Below are 26,263 nucleotides of genomic sequence, written 5' to 3'. Positions count from 1 at the left end.
CCTGTTGCCATAGCGATCCCCGCCGGCTGTGCAGGGATGGGGTAAAAGCCTCCAGTAGTGGCTCGAGGCCACTCAGGATCATACGGGACAGATGCTCACGACAATGGAGAGGAGAAACGGGGTCCGGACTCAAATAATTTCGTTGTAGAATAGTATAGATCGAAGGAGGGAAACGACACGCCATTTCCAAATGCCCGCCGGCCCTGTCTTCGGGGGCGCGGCCCCGCGAAGCCAATCCACTCCTCTCTTCAGGGATAGTCACAGCTCCTTCTTCTTCAGGGACCGTTCCTCGACGTATCTATTGATCTTTCCGACCCTGCACAACCAATCCCAAGCCTACATCCGGGAGGGGCGTGGACCTGTGTGGCCCGGTGTTTTCCCTGATCAAACGCTGCTCATTGGCTTTTCCTCCTCCGCGGAGGCGGTCCCTATTCCTTTCGTGCTTCCTTTAGGGTTGTGCAACCCTCAGGGGAACCAACCCCAATGCCCCAGGGAGTCAGGGAGGCGTGTCCTCAACACACGAATTACCATTGGTTTCACTGCCCGCTCGGGTGGGATGGTCTAGCCGCTCTTGTTGCTCATTGGGTTTGTGATTCCATGGGGCGGAACTTGGCTGGGCCTAAACTCAATCCGCGGTCCCCGACCGGTTTCAGGGCAAAGCTGCCATGCCTTCCGGTGGCCGCGGTCGGCCCCGGTTACGGCTCGGGGAACGTGGCCTCACGGAGCCACCCTCGTTGCCCAAGCGCCGCCTGCTACCGCGGGTGCAGCTGTTGCCCGTGCTGCTGCTGGCGCTGGCCGTGGGCTCCGCGTTCTACATCATCTGGAGCAGCTGGCACCGCGGGACTGAGGAGCTGTCGCGGCGCCCGCAGCTGCGGGTGAGGACGGGCAGGGGAAGGGCACCGCAGGAGTACGTGTTCCCCACTTCCCCTTCCCCAGTTTCGGTTGACGTAGCTGTATCGTATGGCCCTAGCCGCAGGTGCCACCTTGTCCGTCATTTGAGCGCATGCCTTTTCCAACGGAATAAATCTTCTTTCTTATCCTGTAATAGTAGCTCTCCTTTAAGAGGTAGCGTCTGAAGTAGTAAGGTTGGGAGATCTGGGCTTTATGCCTCAAGTTAATTATTTGGAAGTCTCTCTTCCTCTCACCGGAGTTCCATTTCCCGGTCAGGATTGCGGTAGGCTGGACCCGATGGATTTGGAGGGACTTTTCCTGAGCCTAGGATTTATCCTAGAACTCTCCGATCCTGGAGGCTCTGCCAAAAGAAACAGGAGCTCCTTGGGGGCAATGGCGCCGGGATAGGATCGAAATGGGGGTTGCTTTCATTCTTCTTTTCCGTATCCCTTCTCCCTTCAAGGCCCCGCCGATTGGAAGCCTCCCAGAAGACAGGCTGCGATGGGTGGTGGGGCAGCTAGACCCACAGCGTCTCTGGAGTACTTACCTGCGTCCTCTGTTGATTGTGCGAACCCCTGGCAGCCCAGGCAATCTCCAAGTCAGAAAGGTAAAGGGTCCTATCTCTAATCCCTGAATCTCTAGCCTCCCAGTAATTGGGAAATAGGCAACCTGTCCAAGATCCCCTGGAGTTAATCTGAGTCTGGAGTCCCAAACATGCACACACTACCAGTTTGCACTGTCCCCGCTGAAGGTTTACTGTGTGCTAGGCACACCCAGAAAATAGCCCTATGAGGTGAGAACCAGTATGATAATCACTATGCAGATGAGGAAACTGAGGCCCAGAATCCCACAGCTAATAAATGGTAGACCTGGGGTTTGAAGTGGGTAGACTTCAGAACTCGTGGTGTAACATCTCTACATTGCCTTCCAGATACCATGTTTCCAATCCACCTCACCCAGTATTAGTTTCTAAACCTCTCTGGGACTTTGTTCCCCTCATGGGGCCATTTGTTGATGGTTGTTACCCACAGAGTTCCTAGAACAGGGCTTGCACATAGTGATGTTTAAGAGTAAGCTGTGCCAGTTGTGGCAGTGCATGCCTGTAATCCCAGCAGTTTGAGAGGTTGAGGCAGGAGGATCGGGAGTTCAAAGTCATCCTCAGCGACTTAGCACGGCCCTAAGCAACTCAGTAAGACCCTGTCTCTAAAAAAAGTATATAAGGGCTTGTGATATGGCTCAGTGGTTGAATGCCCCAGGTTCAATCTCTGGTACTAAAAAAAAAAAAAAAAAAAGAATAAGCTATGATTAGTCTTGTTGACATTGAGAGAGAGGTGGGGTCACCCCAGTATGTGGCACTCAGTTGGTACTCAGTAGAAGTGTGGAAAAGGAATGATTTAAACCAAAATAGGACTTCTGAGTCAGCCTGACCATTCTGCAGGGCTCAGGTCACATGGCTCTTCTCCCCACCTCCTCCCCAGTCCCTGTCCACCCTCCCATCTCTTTCTTGCTACTAGTTCCTGGAGGCCACGCTGCGGACCCTGACAGCAGGCTGGCATGTAGAACTGGATCCCTTTACAGCGTTGACGCCCCTGGGGCCACTGGACTTTGGCAACATAGTGGCCACGTTGGACCCAGGGGCTGCCCATCACCTCACCCTTGCCTGCCATTATGACTCGAAGCTCTTCCCTCCTGGGTCAGGCCCCTTTGTAGGGGCCACGGATTCGGCTGTGCCCTGTGCCCTGCTACTGGAGCTGGCCCAGGCCCTTGATCTGTTATTGAGCAGGGCCAAGGAGCAGGTGAGGAACAGGGGTGGAAGGAGGAGTGGGAGGAGGGGTGGGCGGGCCTCTCCTACCTTGGTCCAAACCCCCACCAACTCTTGCCTTGGTCATTTGCCCAACCTACACTCCATGCACTGAGCCACGTGCCTTGAATGTCAGATCCTGTCCCATTTCTGTCCAAACCTTCCCATGGCTCCAATAAGGTTTCTGGTTTAAAACTCTGGTTTATTCCAAGCATAAACCAGAATTCTTACTGGCTGTGTGTGCCTGCCAGCCCTCTAGTCTCATCTCATACCCTACACCCCTCACTTTGCTCTAGCCACACCTACCTCCTCCAGGTCCCTCACACCCACAGGGTCCTCTTCTACCTCCGGACATTTGCACTTGCTGTTTGTTCTGTATAGAATGTGCTTTTTTCAGATCAGCCTTTCCTCCTTCCTCCCTTCCATTCAGGTATCCACTCCAATGGCATCTCCTTCCTCCTTTCCATTCAGGTATCCACTCCAATCACATTTCTTCTAAGAGGCTTTCCCAACCACCCTAAAGTAACTCCCTGTCATCATCTCATGCTTTATATTATTTTGTTAACTATTTTTAAATTTATTCTTTATAGATACACAAAACAGTAGAATGTATTTTGACATATGCATGGAGTATAACTTATTCTAATTAGGATCACATTTTTGTGGTTGAACATGATGTGGAGTTATACTGGTCATATAAATCATATATGAACATAGGAAAGTTACGTCCAATTCATTCTACTGTCTTTCCTATTTCCATCCCTGCTCCCTTCCATTCATTCCTTTTTGTCTAATCCAATAAACTTTGATTCTTCCCTCCCCCTGCCCTTTGTGGTGTTTTCTGTTTTGTTTGCCTATCTCCCAACTAGAATAAACTCTAGGAAGGCAGGGACTTGGCTGCTTTTGTTTCTTGCTGTATCTCTTGGATCAGAATATTGCCTGACATAAACTAGGGCATCAATAGAAGTTTGTGGAATGAATGAATGATTGAATGAATGAATAAGTAAATGAAAACATGCTTGTCCCCTGCTCAAACCCCTTTCCAGCTCCCGAATGACCTTATAACAAAGCCCAAACTCTCTTGGACCTTGCTCATCCCTCTGGTCTCCTCTCAAACTGCTCTGGCCCATTCCATGGCCCCAGGCTTAGTCCATGTTATTCCCTAGCCTGGAAATACTCTTCCCTCTGCTCCACACCTGGCAGCCAGCTCGTAACCCCTCACCTCAGTGTGAACATCCTTCCCAGCAGACCCCAGGTCTTCTCTAGGCCAGCGCATCCCTCTGCTGCGCTCTTTCAGAACACCAGTTCCTGGAAACATCTGTCTTAACTGCATTTCATTGTTTATAAATTCAACTGTGGGTCTCTCCCACTAAACTGATTCTGATGAATAATAACCAGAGCTAACATTGTTTAGTTATCATATGCCAGGCACTGTTCTGTCCGAATTCTACCTTATGAATACAACTATAATTAACCCCATTTACAGATGAGGAAGCTAAGGCCTCAGGAAGTTATTAACTTACCCATATTTGCTCAGCCATGAGCAGCAGGGTATGAATTTGAACCCAGGCACTCTGGCTTGGTCCTACCCAACTGTGCAGGTGGAAGGGCATGTGGGTGGACTGACGCTGAGAGTTGGCAGTGAGCTGGCTTTGGGTACTTGCTCCCACAGGCAGCCTCGGTGACACTACAGCTGCTCTTCTTGGATGGTGAAGAGGCGCTGAAGGAGTGGGGACCCAAGGATTCTCTTTATGGCTCCCGGCACCTAGCGCAGCTCATGGAGTCCATACCCCACAGTCCTGGCCCCACGAGGATCCAGGCTATTGTAAGACCAGGGCCCATTGGGTTCTAGCAAAGGGAGGGAGAAGGTGGAGTGGGTCTGGCAGGATCCTGCTTGGCCCCACCCCACCCCTGGACTCTCTCCCTAGGAGCTCTTTGTGCTTCTTGATCTTCTGGGAGCACCCAACCCAACCTTCTACAGTCACTTCCCCCGCACTCTCCGCTGGTTCCACCGGCTGAGGAGCATTGGTAAGAGTGAACATGGCAGAGGCAGGTGCAGCTGGGATGCAGGACGGAGAGCTGAGCTGGTGGGCCAGGCACCTGTTGTTTAAGGGCTCACCCAGGGCTCCTTCCACCTCCCTGGTCTCTGAGGACTAGGGATGAAACAAGCTGATCCCACAGAGGTCAAGTGTAGAGATAAAAAACAGGCTCCAGGGAGAGACAGCTGGTCTCATAGCCTGAGTCTGTGAACTTGGGGATGAGCTTCACCTCTCTGAGCTTCAATTTCCTATCTGTGAAAAGGGCATGATCATGACAATAAGAGGGGCGTCTACTCCTAGACTCAGGGTTAGGTTAGACGAGGAGCGTGGGGAGCCCACAGTAAGGAAAAACATTCATTCATGTTGGGACGACTAGTGTTCTGTCTCTGGAAACTGATCCTCTCAAATTTGTGAACTGGGGCTTCTCTGATTGGCAAGGACTAACCCCTGCCTTTAATCCCCACCACTTCCAGAAAAGCGTCTGCACCGTCTGAACCTGCTACAGTCTCATCCCCAGGAGGTGATGTACTTCCAGCCCGGGGAGCCTCCTGGCTCTGTGGAAGATGACCACCTCCCCTTCCTCCATAGAGGTACTTGCCCTAAGCAGGGAATAATGGGGATGGGGGCTCAAGGAAGCCACAACTCAGCCCTGGCAATGGCCCCTTCTCAGGTGGGGGCCGGTGGCATATTGCTTAACTTCTTGGTGCCTCAGTTTCCTCATCTGTAAAATAAGGATAGCTCAGAAGTTGTTGAGAGCATTGTGCTAATGTAAAGGCCTTATCTGGACCAGCGCACAGCACATAAGAAATGTTAATTATTTGTGCCACAGTGATTCCTTTTAAAGTCTTTCAAGGCCTTGGTGGCCCAGCAGAATTGCCAAAGGAGTTAAAAAACTGCCCAATCACATTTCAGCCCTACTGATTCACAATCTTGTGCTCTGGAGGGCTGGGGATATAGCTCAGTTGGTAGAGTGCTTGCCTTGCATGCCCAAGGCCCTGGATTCGATTAGTACCACAGGGGGAAAAAATGTACTCACAATCTTGGGCTCTACATGATCTTCACAAAGCTCCCACATAATTTAATGCCCAGTCAGGGTTGAACACATCTGGTATAGGAGTTAAGAACATAGATATTAGAATAGTCAGATCTAGGTTCTAGGATCTGCAACTTACCATTGGTTGAACTAAAGATAATTACTTAGCCTAAGTCAATTTCTTCTGAAAAACGAAGAGACAGACTGACACACACACAAGAGCTCATGATTAGATGAGACCAGGTATATAAATGCCTATTACACAGTGCTTGACGTATAGTAAATGCTAAAAACTGGTTTTAACATTTTTACTGTATAATTTACTTAGTCAACAAATAGGCATCCTTACCATGCCTTCTTTGTTTTATTGTATTTATTTTTTTGTGGTGCTGGGGATGAACCCAGGGCCTTGCACATGCCAGGCAAGTGCTCCTCCACAGAGCTACACCCTTTATAACAATGGCTTCTTTATTGGTTCATTCAGCGAATGCTCAGTGCTTCCCTAGGTAGGTGCTGAACTAGGTGTCAGGGATGGAGTGATGGGCAGAATCCACCTGCTCCATCTGAGCAAACACAGCCAAGCACTCTGAGGACAGGAACCAATAAAAGTACAGGTGTTAGCAGCACAGACCCAATCCTGGTGGTGTGGGTCAAATTCTGCCTGTTTACTAGATATGGGAACTTAGGCAATCAGTCATTTTCCCTGATTCCTTCTGCCTCAGTCTCCACATCAATAAAAATGAAGTTAAAAGCTGGGCATGGTGATGTACACTTATAGTCTCAGCTACTTGGGAGCCTGTGAGTTTGAGATCAGCCTGAGGCTATATAGCAAGTTCCTTGTCTCAAAAAAATTAAAAATAATATGAAGGTAGTGACAGTAACTATCTACCTTAAAGGATTTACTGTAAGGATAAAATGTGTGTGTGTGTGTGTGTGTGTGTGTGTGTGAGAGAGAGAGAGAGAGAGAGAGAGAGAGAGAGAGAGAGAGAGAGCGCTAGATAGATAGATATTAGGCTAGGGCCTGGAATCCAGCAAGTACAATATAAATGTTATTATTAAAGAGAAAACGTATATCTGGTAAGGAGAATCAAGGACATCTTTCTCATCTTCTATTTTCTCCATAATCCATTGTTTCTCTAATTTGTTATGAAAACAAAAGGTATAGAGATTTTTTAAAAAACTAGCATGTATACTCACACATTTAAACTCTTTATTCAGAGCCTGGGCCTGGTCCTGGTCTCTGGATCAGCTGTGGGCCAAAGCAGGCCTGACCAAGTCTCCTCTTTCACCTTCAGGGGTCCCCGTGCTCCATCTCATCTCCACGCCCTTCCCCACCGTGTGGCACACACCTTCTGACTCCGAGGCCAATCTCCACCCACCCACAGTCTACAACCTGAGCCGCATCCTCGCTGTGTTCCTGGCCGAGTACCTGGGGCTCTAGCCTGCTGGGTCAGTGCTTGAGGACCTTACTCTAAGGAAGAAGTGTCCACCAGGGCATATGCCAAGGCACCCAGTGCCAGCGGAGCTCAGCTGGGTCAACCTCCAGCATGCTAGCTTGTCCTTTCTGACACCTTCGGCTCCTATCTGTGCTACAATTGGAAAGTCCATTTTCTTTTGTCTGAAGCTACCCACGCTTCAAGGACATGGAAGGGACCACCGTGGGGGTTCTCGAGAGCCAAAAGAACAAGAGCTTGGGCCCTGCCCTGAGGCAAACACTTGGTCTGGAAGGTCTGCAGGGACCAAACGCTGTTTTTTAGTCAGCAAACCAAGGACTGGCATCTGGAACAGCAGCATCCAACCAAACGAAGTCTCTGAGGCTTGCGTTTGTGTGTCATTTCATTCTCCGGAATGGCAGTCTTGCTCCTGAGACCTCTATCTCCCCAGGGAGGCCCACAGAGGCTGGGCTCAGACAGAACAGAGATGGAAGCCAAGGCCTTGGTGCTCCAGATCTGCCTGACCCAATGGGCAACAAACCAGAGTTTTAAGTGGATCAGAAATCAAGCTAGTGGGGTGGACATTATATGCATTTCTTCACTGCACAACTTGAATTCTCCACAGTAGGACAAAGAATGCAGTGGTTCCCAAAGTATCTCATCATGGAGCCCCATAATTAGGAAGCACCACACAGAACTAGGTACTTCATAAGATATTTTGGGAAACACAGGGATTGGAATGTTTGAGAGGACTTACGGCAGGAATGGATCAGACACACCTAGAATTGCTCCACTAGTTATACCAACCCATTGTCACCCACAAGCAGGATGGTGGGTATTACTGAGTGCAGTGAGGAAGAATCTCCAGCCCCACCTAATCTTCATGTTCAGCTATGGACCTTGTTAAAAAGGCAGACTTGCAAGCCCCACCCCAGACCTATTGAGCCAGACTCAAGGGAGGGGGTGGGATTCTAACAACCTAAGGGAGTCTCTCAGCAGAGTTTGGGGCACCCTGTCTTTAAGGATGCTGCTTAGTGCATGCATAGCAACTTAGTAAACCTACTCAAAAGAAAACTCTAAATGCAAGGGCTGGAATTGTGGCTCAGCGGTAGAGCGCTTGCCTAGCATGTGCGAGGCCCTGGGTTTGATCATTAGCATCACATAAAAATAAATAAAATAAAGATATTGTGTCCAACTACAACTAAAAAATAAATATTAAAAAAAAAAAAAAAAAAAAAGCCCTAGATGCAGGGAGCCACATGGGGGTGCAGCTCGCTGGCAGAGCACTTGTCTAGTGTGTGAGGCCCTGGGCTCCATCCCCAGAAGACAAGATGGAAGGTTATGCCAGACACCTATAATCCCAGCGGCTCAGGAGGCTGATCAAAAGTTCAAAGGCAGCCTCAGCAACTTAGCAAGGCCCTGTCTCAAACTAAAAAATAAAAAAGGCTGGGAATGTAGATCTCTGGTTAAGTGCCCCTGGGCTCAATCCCTGGTACCAAAAAAAAAAAAAAAAAAAAAGATGGAAGGTTATTAAATGAGGAAGGTGAACATGGGCCTTCCAAGTCAACTCAGTGATGCAGAAGACTCCAGGGAACACCAGGGCTGAAATTCAAGATATCAAAATAGGGAGGAAACCAGAAGTCCTCAACTTAGATTCTTCTAGTCACTGACATTTATTGGGTACCTACTATGTGCTGGGCACAAGCAATTTACTTACATCAACTCAATGTCTGCCCCCAAACCCTGAAGTAGGTACAATTTCAGTCCTCATTTTGCAGGTGAGGTGGCTGAGAGAATTGTGAACCAGTTGTTTGGAGAGACCCGTTTCACATGCAGCTGTGATTCCAAGGACCCCTGTGTCCTCCTTTGTCCATGTCACCTGTGCTGGGTGTGCTGGATGACTAGTTTGCTGGAAAAAAGTAGCATGTGGCTTTTAAATGACTCTATGAACATTTTTGGCTTGAATCTAGGGTAAGGACTATGAGACCCATTTTACAGATCAGGCTGCTGATGCTTGGCAAACTGGTGTTTCCCCAGGTTTCCAGGCCAGTAAGCCCTGCAGCTCCCACGCACACTCATACTTGGGCTCCCTCAGCTTCACTCTATGAAGGAACCATAGGTGTACAAGTTTTGAGCACTTACCAGTCTCCTGAGGAATTGTTGGGACAGGCTGAGCATCCCTAATCCAAAAATCTGAAATGCTCTGAAGTTCAAAACTTTTTGAGTACTGACACCACACGTGGAAAATTCCACCCCTGACTTCAGGTGACGGGTTGCAGTTAAAGTGCTGGTGAACTAAAAATGTATAAAATCACCTTCAGATTCTGTGTATAAGGTATAAATAAAGCAAATAAGTTTTGTGGGCTTTTTGTTTGAGGCACAAAGGATGGAACCAGGGTCTCCTACATGCTATGCAAGTATTCCACCAAACTACATCCCCAGGCCCGAATTTTGTTTTTAACTTGAGATATGTATATATAAAAATACCAAGCACTCCCCACTCCAAAATCCTAAATCTTAAAAACACATGTGATGCCACGAATTCTGGATAAGGAACGCTCAACCCGTATTCTTATTTTCCAGATTAAGAAACAGCTTCAGAGGAACCAACTGCCCAAGATCACACAGCTGGGTGCCATCACTGCATTTAAAAAAATTTTCCCTGCTTATGATTCACTGGGTTTATTGGTGTCTCATTAGTATGCGATTCTCAACCATCACATCTTTAAATATTATCTTTGCACCATCTCTCTTGATTCTGGAATGTGTGTTAGACCTTCTCACTGTCCTCCATAACCTTTCTTTCCTATTTTCTCAGGTTTGTTTTGTGTTTCTGTGTTGCATTTCTCTCATTAGGTTTAATTCAATATATATGGTTACTATAGTTTTCATTTCTACAAGTTCTGTCTGTGGGCTGCCTGCCCCCTTCCCCAATCTGCTAGGAGAGTTTTTAGTTTGAGATTCCCTGCTGATATTTCCAAGCTCTTAAATTTTTTTACCAAAAAAAATTTATGATATTTTACTTAATATGTGACTGAGTTCCATCTGAAAACTCTGTGGACCTGTCCAGAGAGTTGTTTCTGCTGGTTCCTACTTTTATTGCTTTATTTCCATGTGTGGTTGTTTACTATTCATTGTCTGAAAGGATTATTTGTGGAATTTTAGATGACAGTCCTTCCACTGTTTCTGCTCAACCTCTCAGCAAATGTACCCTGGATCATTCAGGTGATGTGAACCTGGCTGCAAACCTGTGCAGTCTATGACCCCCAATTCTCAGGGTCAGTTTTTCCTTTCCTTTGGTCTTGTGCTCCCCCTGCTTTCCAAACATCTCCAGGATCTTCTGGATCATGCTAACCTGAGTGTGTAGTGCTCTGGGATCCCCACTCCTTTGACTCTTATTACACTGTGCAGGACTTCAGCCTGTCTGTCCCAGTAAGGATGTCACATAGGAAACCCAAGTTTATCCACTTCAGCAAATGTCCTAAGGGCAAAAGTGGCTTCAGGGCCCACATACTTTTCCCTTTTTGTCTCGTGGGTCCTACGGTATTTTACTGACCATCTGAGCTCTGTAGGAAATTTGTTATTTCAGTTGTTTTCAGCAGAAGGAACCAAACTCACACTTGAGGAGAAACTGAAGCCCCACAAAATCAAACCTAAGATTCAAACTCAGGTCTCTTTGGTTCTAAAATCTAAGCATTGAGTTACTACTATGATATTCCCTAGTTTCTCTGGATATTGATTCCCTGATAAGAACGTCAGCAACTGCTACTTCCTGCTCAGTATTCATTTTTCTCTTTTATACTTAATTAAAAAGATGTCTTAGGCTGGGGCTGGGGCTGAGCAGCAGCACACTTGCCTGGCATGTGTGAGGCACTGGGTTCGTTTCTCAGCACCACATATAAGTAAATAAAATAAAGGTCTATCAACAACTAAAATAAATTTTAAAAAAGATGTCTTAATTCCACTTTTAGCTTTTAAAATAACTGACAATTTTAAAACTTTAATTACTGGGATCTTAAACAGGTTTTTGGTTGGGCATACTGAACCCAGCTACAAGACTGCACTCCCAGTCTCCTTCGCAGCCCTTCCATGTGGCCACATGCTGAGCACTGAGATGCAGAGGTGCAGTGCAGGACTCATGAGAGGAAGGGGTACCCCCACTGCAACACAGTCAGGCAGGAGTTCTGCTAGCAGTCCCCTTAGGCCACAAGGCTAAGTGCAAAGACAAGGAATGATGGGATACTGAGCTAAGGGGCCTGGCTTCCTGATGACTCGAGGACCACCATTTTTGCTCAACACTGGATTTTTAAAGAAAGAAAAATGGTTTTGTTCAAGCAACTACTATTTTGAGATTTTCAAATTCACACTGACACAGATGAGATGAGCTGAAAATAATCTCAGGCTCAGGACTTGGCTAAGGGACTCATCTCTATTTTTTTCCATCCTCCTGTGCACAGGCCTGAGACGCTCTTCTCTTCCCAATTCCCCTCCCTTAATAACACACAGACCAGTCTGGGCCCAGCCTTATAAATATTGATTTTATAGAAAGGACCAATTCAAAATTGGTCAGATGCCACACACTAGAAGCTTCCAGAACCACAATTATGAAAAAACAAAAACCCCCAAAAAGAACAAATAAAAAAAACACCCCAGACCAAACTGCCTGAAAATCAAGGTCCCAAATGACCAAAAGATTCTAAAGAAACGTGGCTGGGGATGAAGAGACCCCAATGCCTTAACAAGTACCCACAGTTGAAGGAAAAACCATCTAGAAATTCAAACCCACAGTCCTTTGCCCTCTGGCCCCCCACGCTGTCAAGAGCGAGGCAAAGGGCTTCACAGCTTTACTGGGGGAGGAGTGAAGGCAATAGCTTAAATAATGGGAAGAAGGAAAGTTTCTATAATTCAAGGTTTTTTTTTTTTTTTTCTCTTCCCCTGTAGGGGAAGGGAACAGTCTGGTAGCTTGAGATTAAGGAGAAAACATTGATTTTTATTTCTTTCATAAGGAAAACATAGAAATGGCAGGCTGCTATGATAAAGTGCCAGATCTACCTTGTGATCTGACGGCCCCCAATTCCAAAAAAGGAGGTGAGCCCTAGTTGGTAAGTTAAGAAAGGTATAACCTTGGATGCTGTAGCCTCTTGGAGAAAACAGCTCCAGAGATGAAGAACTGAGAGAAGGTGCAGAAGCGGGCCAGCATGGGGAAGCCTTAGGTGGTACCAAAATTAGCTGCCGTCAGCTCCCTGCTGGTAGGTCCCTGGGGTGTAGAGTGTGGCAGGGAGGGTGTTGGGGCTGAATGGAGAAGAAACTGAGATGCTGATAAAAAAAACACCCTTCTTGAGGGTCCACGGACCTGGGTCTGAGGAGTACAAAACCAACAGGGGTCAACCAGAGTATTCTCGTGGGTCACCCTGACCCTGGTCTCAGTTCTGGTGGGTGATCAACACTGCCTGGACTGGGGTGTGGGCTGGTGGCCCAGTCCTGGTCCCTGGCTCCCAGGGGATGGGGGAGGGGTAGGCATGATAAGCTCCCTCCCCCTCCCCCGGCTTCACCTCCCCTCCTCCCTGCCAGTGCGGCCCCCACCCAGCCCATTGCAGGGCAGCACCCAGTTGTTATCGTGCAGGCCCAGGCGACAGCCTGGTGTCTCACGATCAGCTCGGCGACAACACATCCAGTAGGAACGTCCGTAAGGCAGGTCGTGGTGGTAGGGCTTGGGGTGCCATCGGCAGAGTGACACATCACCCTTCTCGTATCTCTTGCGGCACTGCTTGCAAGGGTCATCGCGGTACAGCGGGTCTCGGCTCCAGCGTGAGTCTGTGGCCCGGACGCCGAATGCCTCGATGATGCCCTTGAAGTGGTGGCAGGTGCACTTGAGGGCTGCCAGGGCCCTTGTGGGCAGGAAGCTAAAGATCTTGACCAGCACGTGCTCGGGCAGCAGCAGCATGTACTGTCGTGGCTCCAGCAGCCTCTGGATCTTGAAGCGGATCTCCAGGAAGTCGTGTGACACGTGACGGTAAAGGCGGCATAGGGAGGTGTCTGCTGTCCCCTCTGCATCATCTGGGCCTGGCAGCGTGGTTGGCGCATCAGCTGGGGGTGGCTCAGGGGGCCCATCTGGCCCCCGAGACTGGAGGAAGAAGAGCTGGCCGGGTGGGGGTGGCTCCTCGGGACTGACAGTCAGGCACACTGTCTCTTCTTTTACATTCTTGGTGCCATCCTTACCAAAGAAGATGCACTCATCCACCACACCTGTCACCACCACATCCACGTGAAAGCCTGATGCTCCACAGTCCCGGGCGGGGGGTGGGGGTGGGGCTGGGGGAGTGTCCTCAGGCCTGGCAGGGGTTGGGGTCTCAGCCTCGCTGGCTTCATCTGCCCTAGCCAGCAGGAACTCCACATTGCTGGGCAGGGCATCCCTGGAAGGGCTGATGAGCTGGTATAAGTCACAGGTGATCTTGTCCTTGGTTCGAGCCCCAGGACCTGGGCTGCCAGGGAAGGCACAACCAGACCGGCCCCCGCCTCCATTGGGTAGGCTGCCGTCTGGTGTGCGGGGCTCCCTGCCATTGGAAATGCGGAAGGCAATGCGTACCTCACCAGGACCTGGCCCTGGCCGCTCCTCCTTGCGGAGGCCCTTGGTCGGAGGGTTGTCCCGCTGAGCCTCAAAATGGGCTACTGCTTCAGCCACACGACTGCAGTCACCACTGCCAGACCTCCGTTCAGACCCCAGCCCCTTAGGTGGTCCACCTTGCTCAGCCGACACAAAGACCACAGGCGCTGGGGTGGTGGGGCGGGGATAGCTCTGCAGGGCCAGGGCGGCCCTCTGTTCTACCAGGGCCACCATCTCTGCTACAGAGAGCAAGTCCACATCCTCCCCTGCTGAAGTGGGGCCCCCCTCGGCAGCAGGGGGTCCCTCCCGGCCCCCTGGGTCCGGAGGAGCTTTGGTGGATTCCAGACAGCGCCGCCTCCGCTTGGCCTTGGAGCTGTCACTGCCCCAGTGCCCCTTGACCTTCATGGAGCTGGCCCGGCTGCCTCCACCACACTGGTGGGCCACGAAGAAGGCCACCTTCTCCTTTGTATTCCCAGGCTTGATAACATACCATGTGTCCAGCAGGACTCGGCCCTCATCACCAGCACCTGCTGCTGAGAGGAGCGGAGCAGGCTGAGCAGCAGGGGCCTCTGTGGCCAAGGCGGGCGGGGTATTCTCCGAGTGCGCAGGCCCATGGTCAGGCTCAGCCCCACTGCCTGGCTCGGAGCAGGCTGATGACTTGAGGGATGTGGAAGGCGGGCGCGGCTGGTTCTGGGAGTAGGTACCAAAGGGCCGGGGACACCAGAGCTGGAAGGGCAGGAGGCCGCCACGGTCCATTTTGGGGGATGATGACAAACAGGCAAGAGTCACCGGATCTCAGGACCAGGATGGTGGTGGGGGGCTCCACATGCCACCTGGAGACAGGGAAGAGCAGGTTAGGAACTGGGGGAACAGTCTTCCCTCCCAGGAGCACCAGATCTCAACCTCTCCAGAACAAACCGATCAAATTAGACCATCAGGTGCTAGAGGCCTTAAGTTCCATCCCCAGCACCACTGGGGAAAACAAAACAAAACCCAAATTCCCACCCCATATATCAGGTGAGCAAACAGGAATGAAGAGGGGATGACATCTCTTTGAACACACAGAATGTGGCCCTAACTGGCAGCTTGCTCCACTCCCATAAATCCTACACCTCCGCCAGACTATCTTTGCTCATAGTCCAGAGGCCTCCGGTTGACATGACCTTTAAACTTGAGTGAAAGTGCCAGTCAACAGAAAAGATCCACCTTGTTCTCTTTGCTCTCCCAGGAGCCAGTTATGGAAAAAATAGGAATTCCCAGCCCTGCCCACAACTATAGCTGCTTGATTCCACAGAGGGAAGAACAAGGTGGATTGGGTGGGGAAGAAAATCTGAGGTCAGAGCCAGACAGGCCTTTAAGAAACTCACTTTTGGGGGTTCATGGGGCTCTTTGAGAATCTCTTAAAGCTGGGTATCCTCACCTAGAAGAGAGCACACCCTTGCAAAGGCTCTGCAGGTGCTTCCCTGAAGTACAGTCACAGGCTCCTAGGATAAAAGCACCTACATCTAGCCCCCTCTTGAAATCGCACACAAATAAACTGAGGCGCAGAGTGGGGAAAGGTCACACAGCTAATGGGACAGTAGGTCTGGAGCAAAACCATCCTCTCAAACTTGGTTTCTGGACCCCTCAGCTCAGTGCTCTCAATAAAGACTACTTTATTTTGCAACAACTTTATGTACATGACCCAATGTGAAGGTGATTTTGGTAATGAATCCGATATGACTAATCTCCACTGCACTTTCTTCTTACCAGTAAGCAGCAGACGCCTCACTCTCAAAGTCCCTGGCATCACATCCTAAAATGGAAGTAACCCTCCAAACTTCAAACCTTCCATATGCCTCCAGACCAGAGAGGTCTCCAAACTATGGACAAAGGGCTCTTTGCCTGTCTCTGTGAATGAAGTTTTATTAAAATGCATATTATGGCTTCTTTCATGCTACAATAGCAGAGCTGCAGGGCTGCAGCAAAGACTGTAAAGCCTGAAATATTCATTATCTGGCCCTTTGTGGAAAAGGTCTGCCAACTCTGGCAGTATAGACTGTCCCTCTAAAACCAGGCAATTCCAGATTCCTCATTCACTCTATAGTTCTGTATGACTTCCAAACACAAGCATCAATAACAAAAAAAAAAAAAAAAAAAAAAACCAAAAACAACAACAACAACAACAACAAAAAAAATCAATCCTAATCATTTTTACCTCCCCTCATAATCCCCTAATCAGTTCCTATCCTTATCTCCAGAAACTCTATACTCCTCTTGCCAAATATCCAGATTCTTTCAAATTCATTTTAAACCCCCAAATGTAAAAATACACCTCCAGCACAGAAGGGCCCGGTCTCAAAGAACTTTTCATGGATTCCAAGGTACACAGCCACCTCGTAACCTCACAGATGTTTCAATTTCCTAACATCCTATACTCAACCCAAACATCCCTCCTACAAGTCCCTTAATTCCACAGGACCCCCCTCCCGGGCAAAAGAATTCACTAAAACCCAAAACTTCCCTAACATTTAAGGCAAATCCCAAACCAAATAAATATCTCTCAAAGCCAAAAAAATCCTCACAAATGTTACTATAGCAGACACGTGCTACAGCACGCTCACTGGGCACTGTTTTAAAACTGCTGATGCGCGGGGCCCCTAGGAAGCAGGCAGTGTTAGCAGTTCCTGTTTCCAGGTGAGTCACAGAAAGTAAATCCCTTGCCCAGGGTCAGACAGGTAGCCGTGAGGATAGACAAGTCCAGGCATTCTGGCTCCGGAATCGGAATGGGTACTCTTGGGCTCCTTGCTTCTAAGTCTCTCCAGGAGCTCCCCAAATCCTATGCCCACCAAATACCCCAACACACAGGAAACTCCTAGAACACAGCCGAACCTCCCACATGACAAAAGAACCCAAACCCCAAAGCGCCTTACGCTCAAGGAAACCCCGGAATAGTTCTAACACCCTCGCAACTTCCCCACCCGAAAATATCACCTAAACACAAAGGGAACCCTCTGATATCGCAGCCTCCCCCTCAAGGAAAGCTCCCGCACCCCTCAGGTGACCCTCCAAATCTAGACACGCCCCCAAGGGGCCCTCACCCGCAGCGCCTCCCGCAGGTAGCAGGAGTGGCGCCCACACGCATGCGCGGGAGAGCTAAAAGGACCCGCCCCCTCGCGCCTTCTCTCCCGCCCTCGAGCGCAGCTAATTTCCCTCCGCCCCTTTGTTGACAGACGCGCGCGTGACGCCCTCAGCCAATGAGTGGTCGCCGTTCGGGGTCGTGCCCATATAAGGAAGGCCTTGGCGAAAGGGCCCGACTTGGAAATAGGGAGGAGTAGGCGAGAGGTGACGCGAGGGGGTGGAGGGATGGAAACAGCCACATGTAAGGGAGTGTTAGAGAATTCCCAACGTCCTGCTAAACGGAGGAACTAGACCCGGATGGAAGCCACACTCCAGCACGCAAAGGGAAGCTTATTACTTGCCGTTCCCTCAGAACCGGAGCCTTGATTGACAACAGAGGTTTAAAGGGCCAGGTGGCCTCAGGAATTGAAAACTCTGGGGCGAAAGGAAGTGCAGAGAAATCATAGAATGCTAGGCTTTTGTTGCAAGCAGTGGAGGTCGCGATTTCCCGCCTGGGAAAATGGGCAGGGAATCACTTTACCTTTAAAAACAATCAGGAAGAGCCCTGTGACAGTCCCTACAACACTGAGCTGAAGCCTTCAGGCCTGGCATTCAATGCTCAGGCCGGGTGGACATAATGGTCCTACCTGTCCATTCATTCTTTCCAACCAGGTGCTCCAAACCTGACTCACACTCACTGCAGGAAAACAATAGGAAAAAACACGAAAATGTTTTTTAAGCATCGATTATATGTTAACTTAAAATTGCACACACAGCTTGTCATGAGTTCTGGTCCAGATCCTAATCCAAGCCATTCAAGAGAAACTCAAAAACAGCTCTCAGGAGGCCCCTGTCCTCCAACCCCCAGCCTTGCCTGTTCCACCTATACCCAAAGGACAGCAGGAAGCACAACCAGATGGGTCTTGTTAAGGCACAAACCTATAAACGTGCTCCTGCCCCACCAGGCTTAGAATATGCCATTGGCTCCCTTCTGGCACGTGGGGAAAAGCCCAGGTACCCCACTTGTCCAGCCTCATCCCTGCCCACTCCTCCACTCTGGCACTCCACGCATCCCCGACTCTCCCGGAGTGGACTCTGGGACGTCTGACCTGACATACAGAGTAGTTAGAATGCCCAGGCTCTGGATGTGAGGGAGATCTGGCTGTGACATCTGTCACCCTACTGATTGCCAGGGTTGATTTAGCTAATCTCTCTGCCTAGGTAGGTGTCCCCTTCCTTCCACACTGTCCCTGCTCTGTTGTGGACCTATCACACTGGTCAAGAAGATGACGTTCCCCTATAAAGGAGGACTATGGGTATGGAGCAACTGTGCTCCCTGCTAGAACCTCTAAGCAAGTTCTCAAGAATACGCAGGCCAGGTGTGATCCTCAGTAGGTGTTGCTATTCTCTTCACTATATGGATGAAGAAAATGAGGCAAGGCAGCATGCCTGACCAGCCCAAGGTCACAGAGAACTACTGTGAGTTGGAGCAGAGATACGAAGCCAGGGATCTGACTGCAGAGTCACTGTGCCCTACTGCTTCCCTTATAGTCTGTGGGATCTCAGTTCAGCATCCTTTCCTTCAGGGTGTTGTCCCCCATACTGACTCAGGCTGGAACCCACACCAGCCTCCTTGCTACTTATTTTTCAAAGCTGCAAAGCTCTTCCCTTCCCTGTCTGTATTTGTTATTCCTGCTGACCACATGCACTCCCGTAGGTCACACATGGCTCAATCCCTTAGGTTCAGATCTTGGCTCAAGTGTAATTTTATACAGAGAGACTCTTCCCTTCCTGGAAACTACTCATTTGCCCCAGGGAGGACTTGGTTCCCTCCTCCCAGCCCTGCACTGTGAGCCTTCTGTCTGAGGATGGCTGTATCTTCCTCACTGGATTGTGCAGAGGGGGAGGTAGGGTCTGGAACCAGATTTTCTAACTCCCAACACACTGAGCCCAGCACAAAGCTCTATACTAGGTCAGCATCAGAGACTACTCCATGAAGACCCACTCATAAGACCTCATGACTCAGAAAGATGAAAAATAAAAAGATGGAAAAAGACTGATCTAGCAAAACAGAACCAAGAGAAGGAAGGAAGGAAGGAAAAAAGGAGAGGAAGAAAATGGCAGAAACAAAAGATAGTATTAGGGACAAATATGGTGATAAAACAAACTGACCCATTGTACACACAAAACTTCTTGGCCCCTAAGATGAGGGCCTCAGATATATAAGCAGAAAACAACCATCCCTGCACATGACAGTCACAGAAATAAGACTTTGGCAAATCCACAATTGTAATGGGAAACCTATTCACAGAAGAGATCACTTGAGAGAAAGAAAAAAAGAATAAGGAACTGAACCACACAATTTACAAACTGATGGAATGCCCCCAACAATGAGAACATGTACATTTTTACATCCCTCGTGTACATGAAAAGCATTTGCAAAAACCTGTCTGATATGCACTGAGGACCTCTCATGTGCTGGCCCTGGCTTGGATGCCTTGGACACATAGGTGACAGTGAGCTCACCAGAAACAGCTCATGGGCAAGGGGGGAGACATCCAAAAGAGCAATCATAATCAACATAAATGTATTAATCACAAAAGCAGTTAATACCTGAGCAGACACCATGTGCCAGGCTTTGCTCTCAGCACTTTACTATTTTTAGTGTCATGTCAAAGACTAAGTAACTGAGGCACAGTGGCTAAGGAAAAGCCCTTGTTAACAGTTTTGTAGAAGAACTTTGAATCAATGGGGGGAGTTGGGCCGACTCCAGAGCTCAAGTTCTCTACTACAACACAAAGCCCATCCTGATAAATAAAGATGAGGAGGGAGGTTTCATTCACTGAACTTACTGAGCCCTCTGTGTGGATTATCTTGTTCAATCCTCAAGGCCTTTCCACTCACTCTTCCCCCTGCCTAATATGCTCTCTCCAGATTATCTACAGGGCTCACCCCTTACCTCCTTTGGGATTTGCTCAGAATTCACTCTGAGACCTTCTTTGATTCAAATCCACAACCCTGCACCCAAGGCACACTCCCTCAGGCTCCTTCCCTGATTCCTTCCCCTTCCTAGCACGTGTTATTATTTGATATGCTATAAACTTCGTTTACAAAGCCTAGTGTCCATCTCCCCTTGCCAAAATGAAAGTTCCCCGAGGGCTGGCTTTTCTGTCTGCTGCTTCCCCAGCTTTTGGATCCATGCTGAGTACTTGGCTGCTCCTAAGGGTGATTCCTGCAGCAGTGGCTACGCATCATCCCCTGGCAGTTTGTTAAAAACGTAGACTCTCAGGCCCTGCCCCAGAGCTGTGGACTTTGAATGTGTACTTCAGCAAGCCCTCCAGAGCCTTCATGTGTACATTAAAGTTTGCAAAGCAATGCCTTGGCTCATGATAGGTGCGTGATATACAATGTTTGCATCAATGAATGAATGAATGAATGGTGAACATATAAATTCCTCACAGTCATGCTGCCCAGCTTCTGCATGTCTTCTCCTGGGCACAATTCTTGGGTGCTCCAGCCAGCACCCTCTGTGGAAATCCTGCCCTAGCACCGAGGCAGAATGCCTCCCCACCCCACCCCCTCCCTGCCCCCTACCCTGCCCCCAGAGTGCTGTCCTCATACCTTCTCATGCTACATGTGATCTCCCTGGCCTCAGGCTTCCTCTTGCAACACCTGTCACCTGTCACTGCTGAACAGCAATGAGCTGAGTGAGTGAGGGCCCCTCTTCCCTCCAGCCTGTGAGCTTCAGGAAGGCTGGGACCTCCGTGTTCCCTGCACATGCACAATTCCAGCCTCCCAGCTTGGCTCACTCAGCTGGTTTAGCTGTTCTGCTTCATCCTTTTCATGGCAGTCCCAGGGATCTTTCCAAACACAACAGGACCACATCACTCCCTTCAAACCCTTCAATGAAGACACAGGAGTTCTCAGAAAAAAATACACATCCCATGTACCCTCTCTCAAGAAGCAGCCGGAGCATTTGCTTCATCAAAATGAAGGAGTAAACAAATAAAAAAGGAGATACCACATCGAGAAAAGAAGATCTGGTCCAGAAGAGAAGCAAAAAGAACGTCCAGGTGAATAAGGGGAGGCCAGCTGTGCTACAGGTCTGGGGACAGCTGTCTCCATAAATGCACAAAGAATGGAGAAAAGCTGAATGTTAACTTCTATCCAATGGAAGACACTGGAGGAAAAAGACACAAGAGAATAAACCAAAGAAAGAAGGAAAGAAATGATCAAATGATCAAATCTATCAGCAGATAGATTCTGACACACCCAGGGAGCATCAGGTAGCCCTGGCCCCTAGCCCCGGGGCAACCCCCCCCCACACACACACACACACAGGGTAGGGCATGGAGCAAGTTCTCAGGGAACACACTTGACCAGTCACAGGAATTGGTGGCAAATGGCCATGGGCTATGCCCCGGGGTCTGTTACTTTCATCTCCCATCTCCACTGCCCCTTAGTCCACAGTCCATCCATACCTTCCCCCTGACTTGTTGGCCTCAGGGTCTGCTGGCCTCTTTCCCTCAGAAGTTGCCCTTTTCTGACTATTAGCTCCCTGCAGTTAGGAATTGTCCAAACCCTAGGAATCTAGATCCTGGGAGCAGAGAGAACCCAGGCAAGGCCTGCTGAATCCCAGCCTTCTCACTTCAGGGGGTGTGACCTCGGGGGGCCTCTGTTTCTTCTTTTTCTCCATAAAATGGAGATAATGGGTGCGGGGTGCAGCTCAGTAGTCAGCACTTACCTAGCAAGCACACGGCTCTGGGTTCCATCCCAGCACTGCCAACACAGTAAAGCAGAGGTAGTGACAACACCCACCCCTGGGCTGGCTGACAATGTATTGAAATCAACCTGTCAGAGCACCTGAGGCCAACCTGGCATCAAACCGAGGCTGAAGGTTTAGGTGCTGGGATAATACACACAAAGAGAGGCTCAAAGATCACTGAGTGGTACCAAGGACTCCTTCCCTCTTTGTTTCACATTGTGAGATGACCTGATCCTGAGTCATTTACAAAAAAAAAAAAAAAAAAGAAGGGCCATTTCTTTTCTTCTTCTTCTTTTTAGTACTGCGGATTAAACCCAGTAGCACTTAACCACTGATTCACATCCCCAGTCTTTTTTAATATTTTATTTAGAGGCAGGATCTCACTGAGTTGCTTAGGGCCTTGCTAAGTTGCTGAGGCTGGCTTCGAACTTGTGATCCTCCTGCCTCAGCCTCCAGAGCTACTGGGAAAGAAGGGCCATCTCTGTGTAACTGTTGGGTTCTGGGCCACACTGAACAGGTATTTTCAAGCACCTATTTAGTGCCAGGCACAGTTCCAGGCATTGAGGATATACAGGGAACAGGAGACAGAAATCCCTGTCCTCACCGGGATGGCATACTAATTGGAGAGAGGAAAAAGAAATATGCAGTAAGTTTCAAGGTGGTAAGAGCTATGGAAAACAAATATGGTAGGTGAGGGGGCTGAAGGGGGATGTTGATTCTAAGTAGAGGGGTCAGTGATGGCATCTCAAGTAGATGCCACCAGCAAACCCTTTTAGGAATAAGACAGCTTTACCACAGTAGCTAGAAACATGCCATTAAAAATGGTAAATATAGAGCTAGGCATGGTGCTGCACACCTCTAATCCCAGCAGCTCAGAGCTGCAACAGGAGGATCATGAGTTCAAAGCCAACCTCAGCAACTTAGTGAGGTCCTGAACAACTTCTCAAAATTCTCAAAATTAGAATATAAAAAGGGCTGGGGATGTGGTTCAGTAGTCAAGTGCCCCTGGGTTCAATCCCTGGTTTAAAACCCAAAAAAAAAAAATTTTTTAAATAGCAGGTGCAGAGGCCCACACCTGTAATCCCAGCAGTTTAGGAGGCTGAGACAGAAGCATCAAAAATTCAAAGCCAGCCTCAGCATCTTAGTGAGGACCTAAGAAACTTAGCCAGACCCTGTCTCAAAATAAAAAATAAAAACGGCTGAGGATACAGCTCAGTGGTAAACTGCCCCAGGCTGAATTCCTAGTATACACGTAGGTATGTGTATACACACACACACACACACACACACACACAAAGGTAAAAACAGCCGGGCATGGTGGTACATGCCTGTAATCCCAGCTACTTGACAGGCTGAGGCAGGAAGATCGCAAGTTCAAGGCCAGCTCAGGCAATTTAGTGAGATCCTATCTCAAAATAAATAAATAAATAAAAAGGCTAGGGTTATAGCTTGGTGGTAGACTGCCCCTGGGTTCAATCTCCAATACACAAAAAAAAGAAAACAAGTAAAAATATCATTTGCATGCGTAGGCTTCAGACAAGCACACACCGACAACAAATTTAAGACTTTGAGAAAAGGCAAAATAACCTGGAAAGCTGATGCATTTCCTAAGATAAACCAATGAAGGCAAGGGAAAGAAGTGCCAGTTCACTGAGACGTGACACACAGGAGCAGGGACAAGTGAGAGCTGGGCAACTTTCTCTCAAACCTATAGATTTTCAGATAATTCAATGGCTGTTGGAGACAGAATGTTCAAAATCCATGAAAGCTGTAACAAGCAGGCAGGGCTGGTGAACGGGGCTGAAAATTAACCAGGAACAGAGACACCCAGACCCCAAACAACACGAGGCCACTAGCACTGCAAAATTGCTCTGGCAAGATGACAACTAGGAGCTCCCGAGGGCAGAGGGCACCCAGGCCAGGCCCTGGCATGTAGCAGGTGCTCTAGTAACACTTGTGGACTACTTAAGGAATAAATTCCCATTTTCCAGAAGAGGAAACTGAGGTTCAAAGGGATTAAGATCACATAGGTGGTGAGGATGGGGCCAGGATCCAAACCCAAGCACTCCGGTTCCAGAGCTTATGATTAAAATTTTTTTCTTCAAAGGATAAAAATACAGAAGGACCTCACACTTACTGAGAACTTAATACACACCAGATATTTTATGTATATTAACTCCTTATGAGAACTCATGGGTTGAATGTGGTCCCATTTTACATATGAGAAAACTGAGGCCCAGAGAAGGGATGCAGTTTAGCCAAGGACACACAGTAACGGAAGTAGGGATATGAACCTGGGCCTCTCTGAGATGAGGGCTTTTAACCATCAGTCACTGAACTTGTAAATCCAGAAGGCTCATAGCAAATAAGCCAAACTGTTTAAAGATGAATTACAAAGTTACCAAACTGCCCAGTGAGGTCCCAATGACCAAAAGGTTGGGGGGTGGTGGGGGAGGACCAGAAACATCTCAGTTGTTAGAAATATTTCTTATTCACTGAAACACCTGGAATTGGGCCAGAGTAGGCATTGGCAAATTGGCAAATGAATTATTTATATTTGGCTGGGGACAGGAATGGGAATGGGGACAGATTGAGTTTCTGAGCACCCTCTCTGGGAATCATGCTTGGACTTAGAAGCCTAGGAATGGGGTTAGAAAGTAGAAAGATCAGGAAATAGGAGCAACATGAGAGAGAAATAAAGGGAGAAGCCGGGCTGATGCCTCCCTCACTGGTCCTTCCCTGCTGCCTTCTCTGTCAGGTCTGTCTGTCTGTCAAGTCTGTTTCCATTCCAAAGACAACACTTTTTAGGCATTACCAACCTGTACCCTATAACCTTCCTAGCATTACTGACCCCATTTAATAGAAGAAGAAAGACAAAAAAGACTTGCCCAAGTTCACACAGCAAACATATAGCAGAACTAAATCTTTAACCCAAGGTTGTTTGGGTCTCTGTCTCCAGGCACCACATTGTACCTCAAAGGGGGAGAGGCGACTAGATTATAATGGTCAAAGAACAGATTCTGTGACAGGCTACCTGGGTTGGAATCCTGAGTCTATTTTTAAATTCTGGCTGACCTTGGGAAAGTTGCTTAACTTGTCTGTGCCTCTGCTTCCTTTCTGTAAAATGGAGCAACTACACCTTCAAAGTGTCAACAGAATTAAATAAGTTAATATAGGGCTGGGGTTGTGGCTCAGCGGTAGAGCGCTTGCCTAGCATGCGTGAGGCCCTGGGCTCCATCCTCAACACCACATAAATATAAATAAATAAACAAAATAAAGGTATTGTGTCTAATCAAAAAATAAATATTAAAAAAAATAATATAAGCAAACAACTAAAACCAGGGCCAGGCGTTTCATAAAACAGTTAAGTGTTATAGACTGTGGGGAACCCTTGCATGTTTCTGAGCTCGGGTGTGCCCCCCATCAGTGCCAGGTTTTGAGAAAACTCCGGGACTGGACTGAAAAGGAGGGAATCCATTAGCAGCTGTAACCCAGTCACATTCCTAGCATGGGGAACTTCCCACCAACAGCTCTGGGACTGGGACTTATTCTCCCACCAACAGTAACGATTTTAAGGAGCCTCCCTTTAGCCCTCTCTCAGAGGCATGCTTGTTGTTCTTATAATACAGATAAGGGCATGGAAGGCTTACAGAGAGGAGACTTGCCCAGGTCACAAAGGAGGAGCAGAAAAAGGGATCTGAATACTGGACTGTCCATACACATAAACCACTACACTCTTCTAAATCCCACTGAGGATGTGAGTGGGTGCAAAACGTTTTCTCTACAGTCTCTTCTGACCATGTTATCCTAGAGTTCTACGACTGTCCAGCTTATCGGGAGTCTCCGGATGGATTAGGCAAAGGATCTCTGCGTTCGGGACCCTAATCTCAAGCTCCCCACCCCACCCGCTACACTTGGAGCCTAACCTCAACTCTCATTGATTTTTGCCTCCCACCTTCTCAACTTGCCTTCCTACCCCTAATCTGATCCAGAGAACACAACATCGCATCCTCGGTTGGCCTATCCTTTGGAGCATCTGGACTCCCTCAATCCATCCACCTCTGACCCCCAATGCTTTTCCACGTTCCGCAAGCTAACTCCCTTCGAAATTGCCCCCCTCGGGGTCTCTGCCTGTACACTCAGCCCCGTCTACAACTCGGAGCCCCTTTCCCCAGCTCGGAGCCCCTTTATAGTCAATCCCCAAACTCGACTCCCTCCCCATCTCCAAGACCCCTCCCTAGCCCCCATTCTTCTACTCCCTAGGACTCCAATTCCTCCCAAATCCCCTCCCCCAAGCGATCTCCCCGCGCCCAGCCCGTTCTTTAACCTCAGCCTGTTCCTTGTAGCCCATGGTCCTGAACCCTCGCTCAGACTCTTAAGCGCACCCGGTCCCCGCCTGGGGCTCTCACCATCTCCCGGCGCTGCAGCTCCCTCAGCTACGCGGGTTTCCCCCACTCGCTCCTCTCCAGCCTCCCCTTCCGGGTTCTTGCCCCGAAGCCCGCTGGGAATTGGAGTCCGAGCGGTCACGAACTACACCTCCCAGAAGGTAGCACGGCAGCTTGGAGGTGGGGTAAGAAACAAACTAGGCGGGCAGAGTA

At 48.9% G+C, this 26,263-nt stretch overlaps 2 protein-coding genes across 6 annotated transcripts; one reads left to right on the top strand and one right to left on the bottom strand.

The window, feature by feature from the left end:
- Positions 1–614: 614 nt before the first annotated feature.
- Qpctl (glutaminyl-peptide cyclotransferase like) lies at positions 615–11,026 on the top strand. Of its 4 annotated transcripts, none has more exons than XR_013089205.2 (8): positions 615–875; positions 1,355–1,498; positions 2,406–2,687; positions 4,365–4,517; positions 4,621–4,720; positions 5,205–5,321; positions 7,060–7,898; positions 9,781–11,026. XR_013089205.2 is itself a non-coding variant. In XM_076838890.2 (8 exons), exons 1-7 carry the CDS (start codon positions 666–668, stop codon positions 7,203–7,205), a joined length of 1,152 nt encoding a protein of 383 aa, XP_076695005.1. In that variant the 5' UTR covers positions 615–665; the 3' UTR covers positions 7,206–7,213; positions 9,781–11,026. The 4 variants fall into 4 exon arrangements, 3 of the variants coding, with proteins under 3 accessions (XP_076695005.1, XP_076695006.1, XP_076695004.1); XM_076838890.2 differs by having other exon boundaries at positions 7,060–7,213; XM_076838891.2 differs by lacking the exon at positions 7,060–7,898.
- A 688-nt stretch (positions 11,027–11,714) lies between these two features.
- Positions 11,715–26,139, bottom strand: Fbxo46 (F-box protein 46). Of its 2 annotated transcripts, none has more exons than XM_076838476.2 (2): positions 26,075–26,139; positions 11,715–14,634 (listed from the first exon to the last, which is right to left on the bottom strand). In XM_076838476.2, the coding sequence occupies exon 2, from the start codon at positions 14,555–14,557 to the stop codon at positions 12,746–12,748; it is 1,812 nt and encodes a 603-aa protein (XP_076694591.1). In that variant the 5' UTR covers positions 14,558–14,634; positions 26,075–26,139; the 3' UTR covers positions 11,715–12,745. The 2 variants fall into 2 exon arrangements, with proteins under 2 accessions (XP_076694591.1, XP_076694592.1); XM_076838477.2 differs by lacking the exon at positions 26,075–26,139 and adding an exon at positions 16,882–16,900.
- Between the last annotated feature and the right edge of the window lie 124 nt (positions 26,140–26,263).

Source organism: Callospermophilus lateralis, chromosome 18, assembly GCF_048772815.1.
Source record: "Callospermophilus lateralis isolate mCalLat2 chromosome 18, mCalLat2.hap1, whole genome shotgun sequence".
NCBI classification, from domain to species: Eukaryota; Metazoa; Chordata; class Mammalia; order Rodentia; family Sciuridae; genus Callospermophilus; species Callospermophilus lateralis.
Note: the sequence above shows the minus strand (reverse complement) of the source record. Positions and strands in the feature narration are given on the sequence as shown.

Bases quoted from the DNA above. Each gene is read 5' to 3' on its own strand.
- Qpctl (XM_076838890.2), top strand. From the start codon at position 666: ATGCCTTCCGGTGGCCGCGGTCGGCCCCGGTTACGGCTCGGGGAACGT. The intron at 876-1,354 runs GTGAGGACGGGC...TCTCCCTTCAAG, and splicing joins CGCGGCGCCCGCAGCTGCGG to GCCCCGCCGATTGGAAGCCT. The intron at 5,322-7,059 runs GTACTTGCCCTA...TTTCACCTTCAG, and splicing joins CCTCCCCTTCCTCCATAGAG to GGGTCCCCGTGCTCCATCTC.
- Fbxo46 (XM_076838476.2), bottom strand. From the start codon at position 14,557: ATGGACCGTGGCGGCCTCCTGCCCTTCCAGCTCTGGTGTCCCCGGCCC.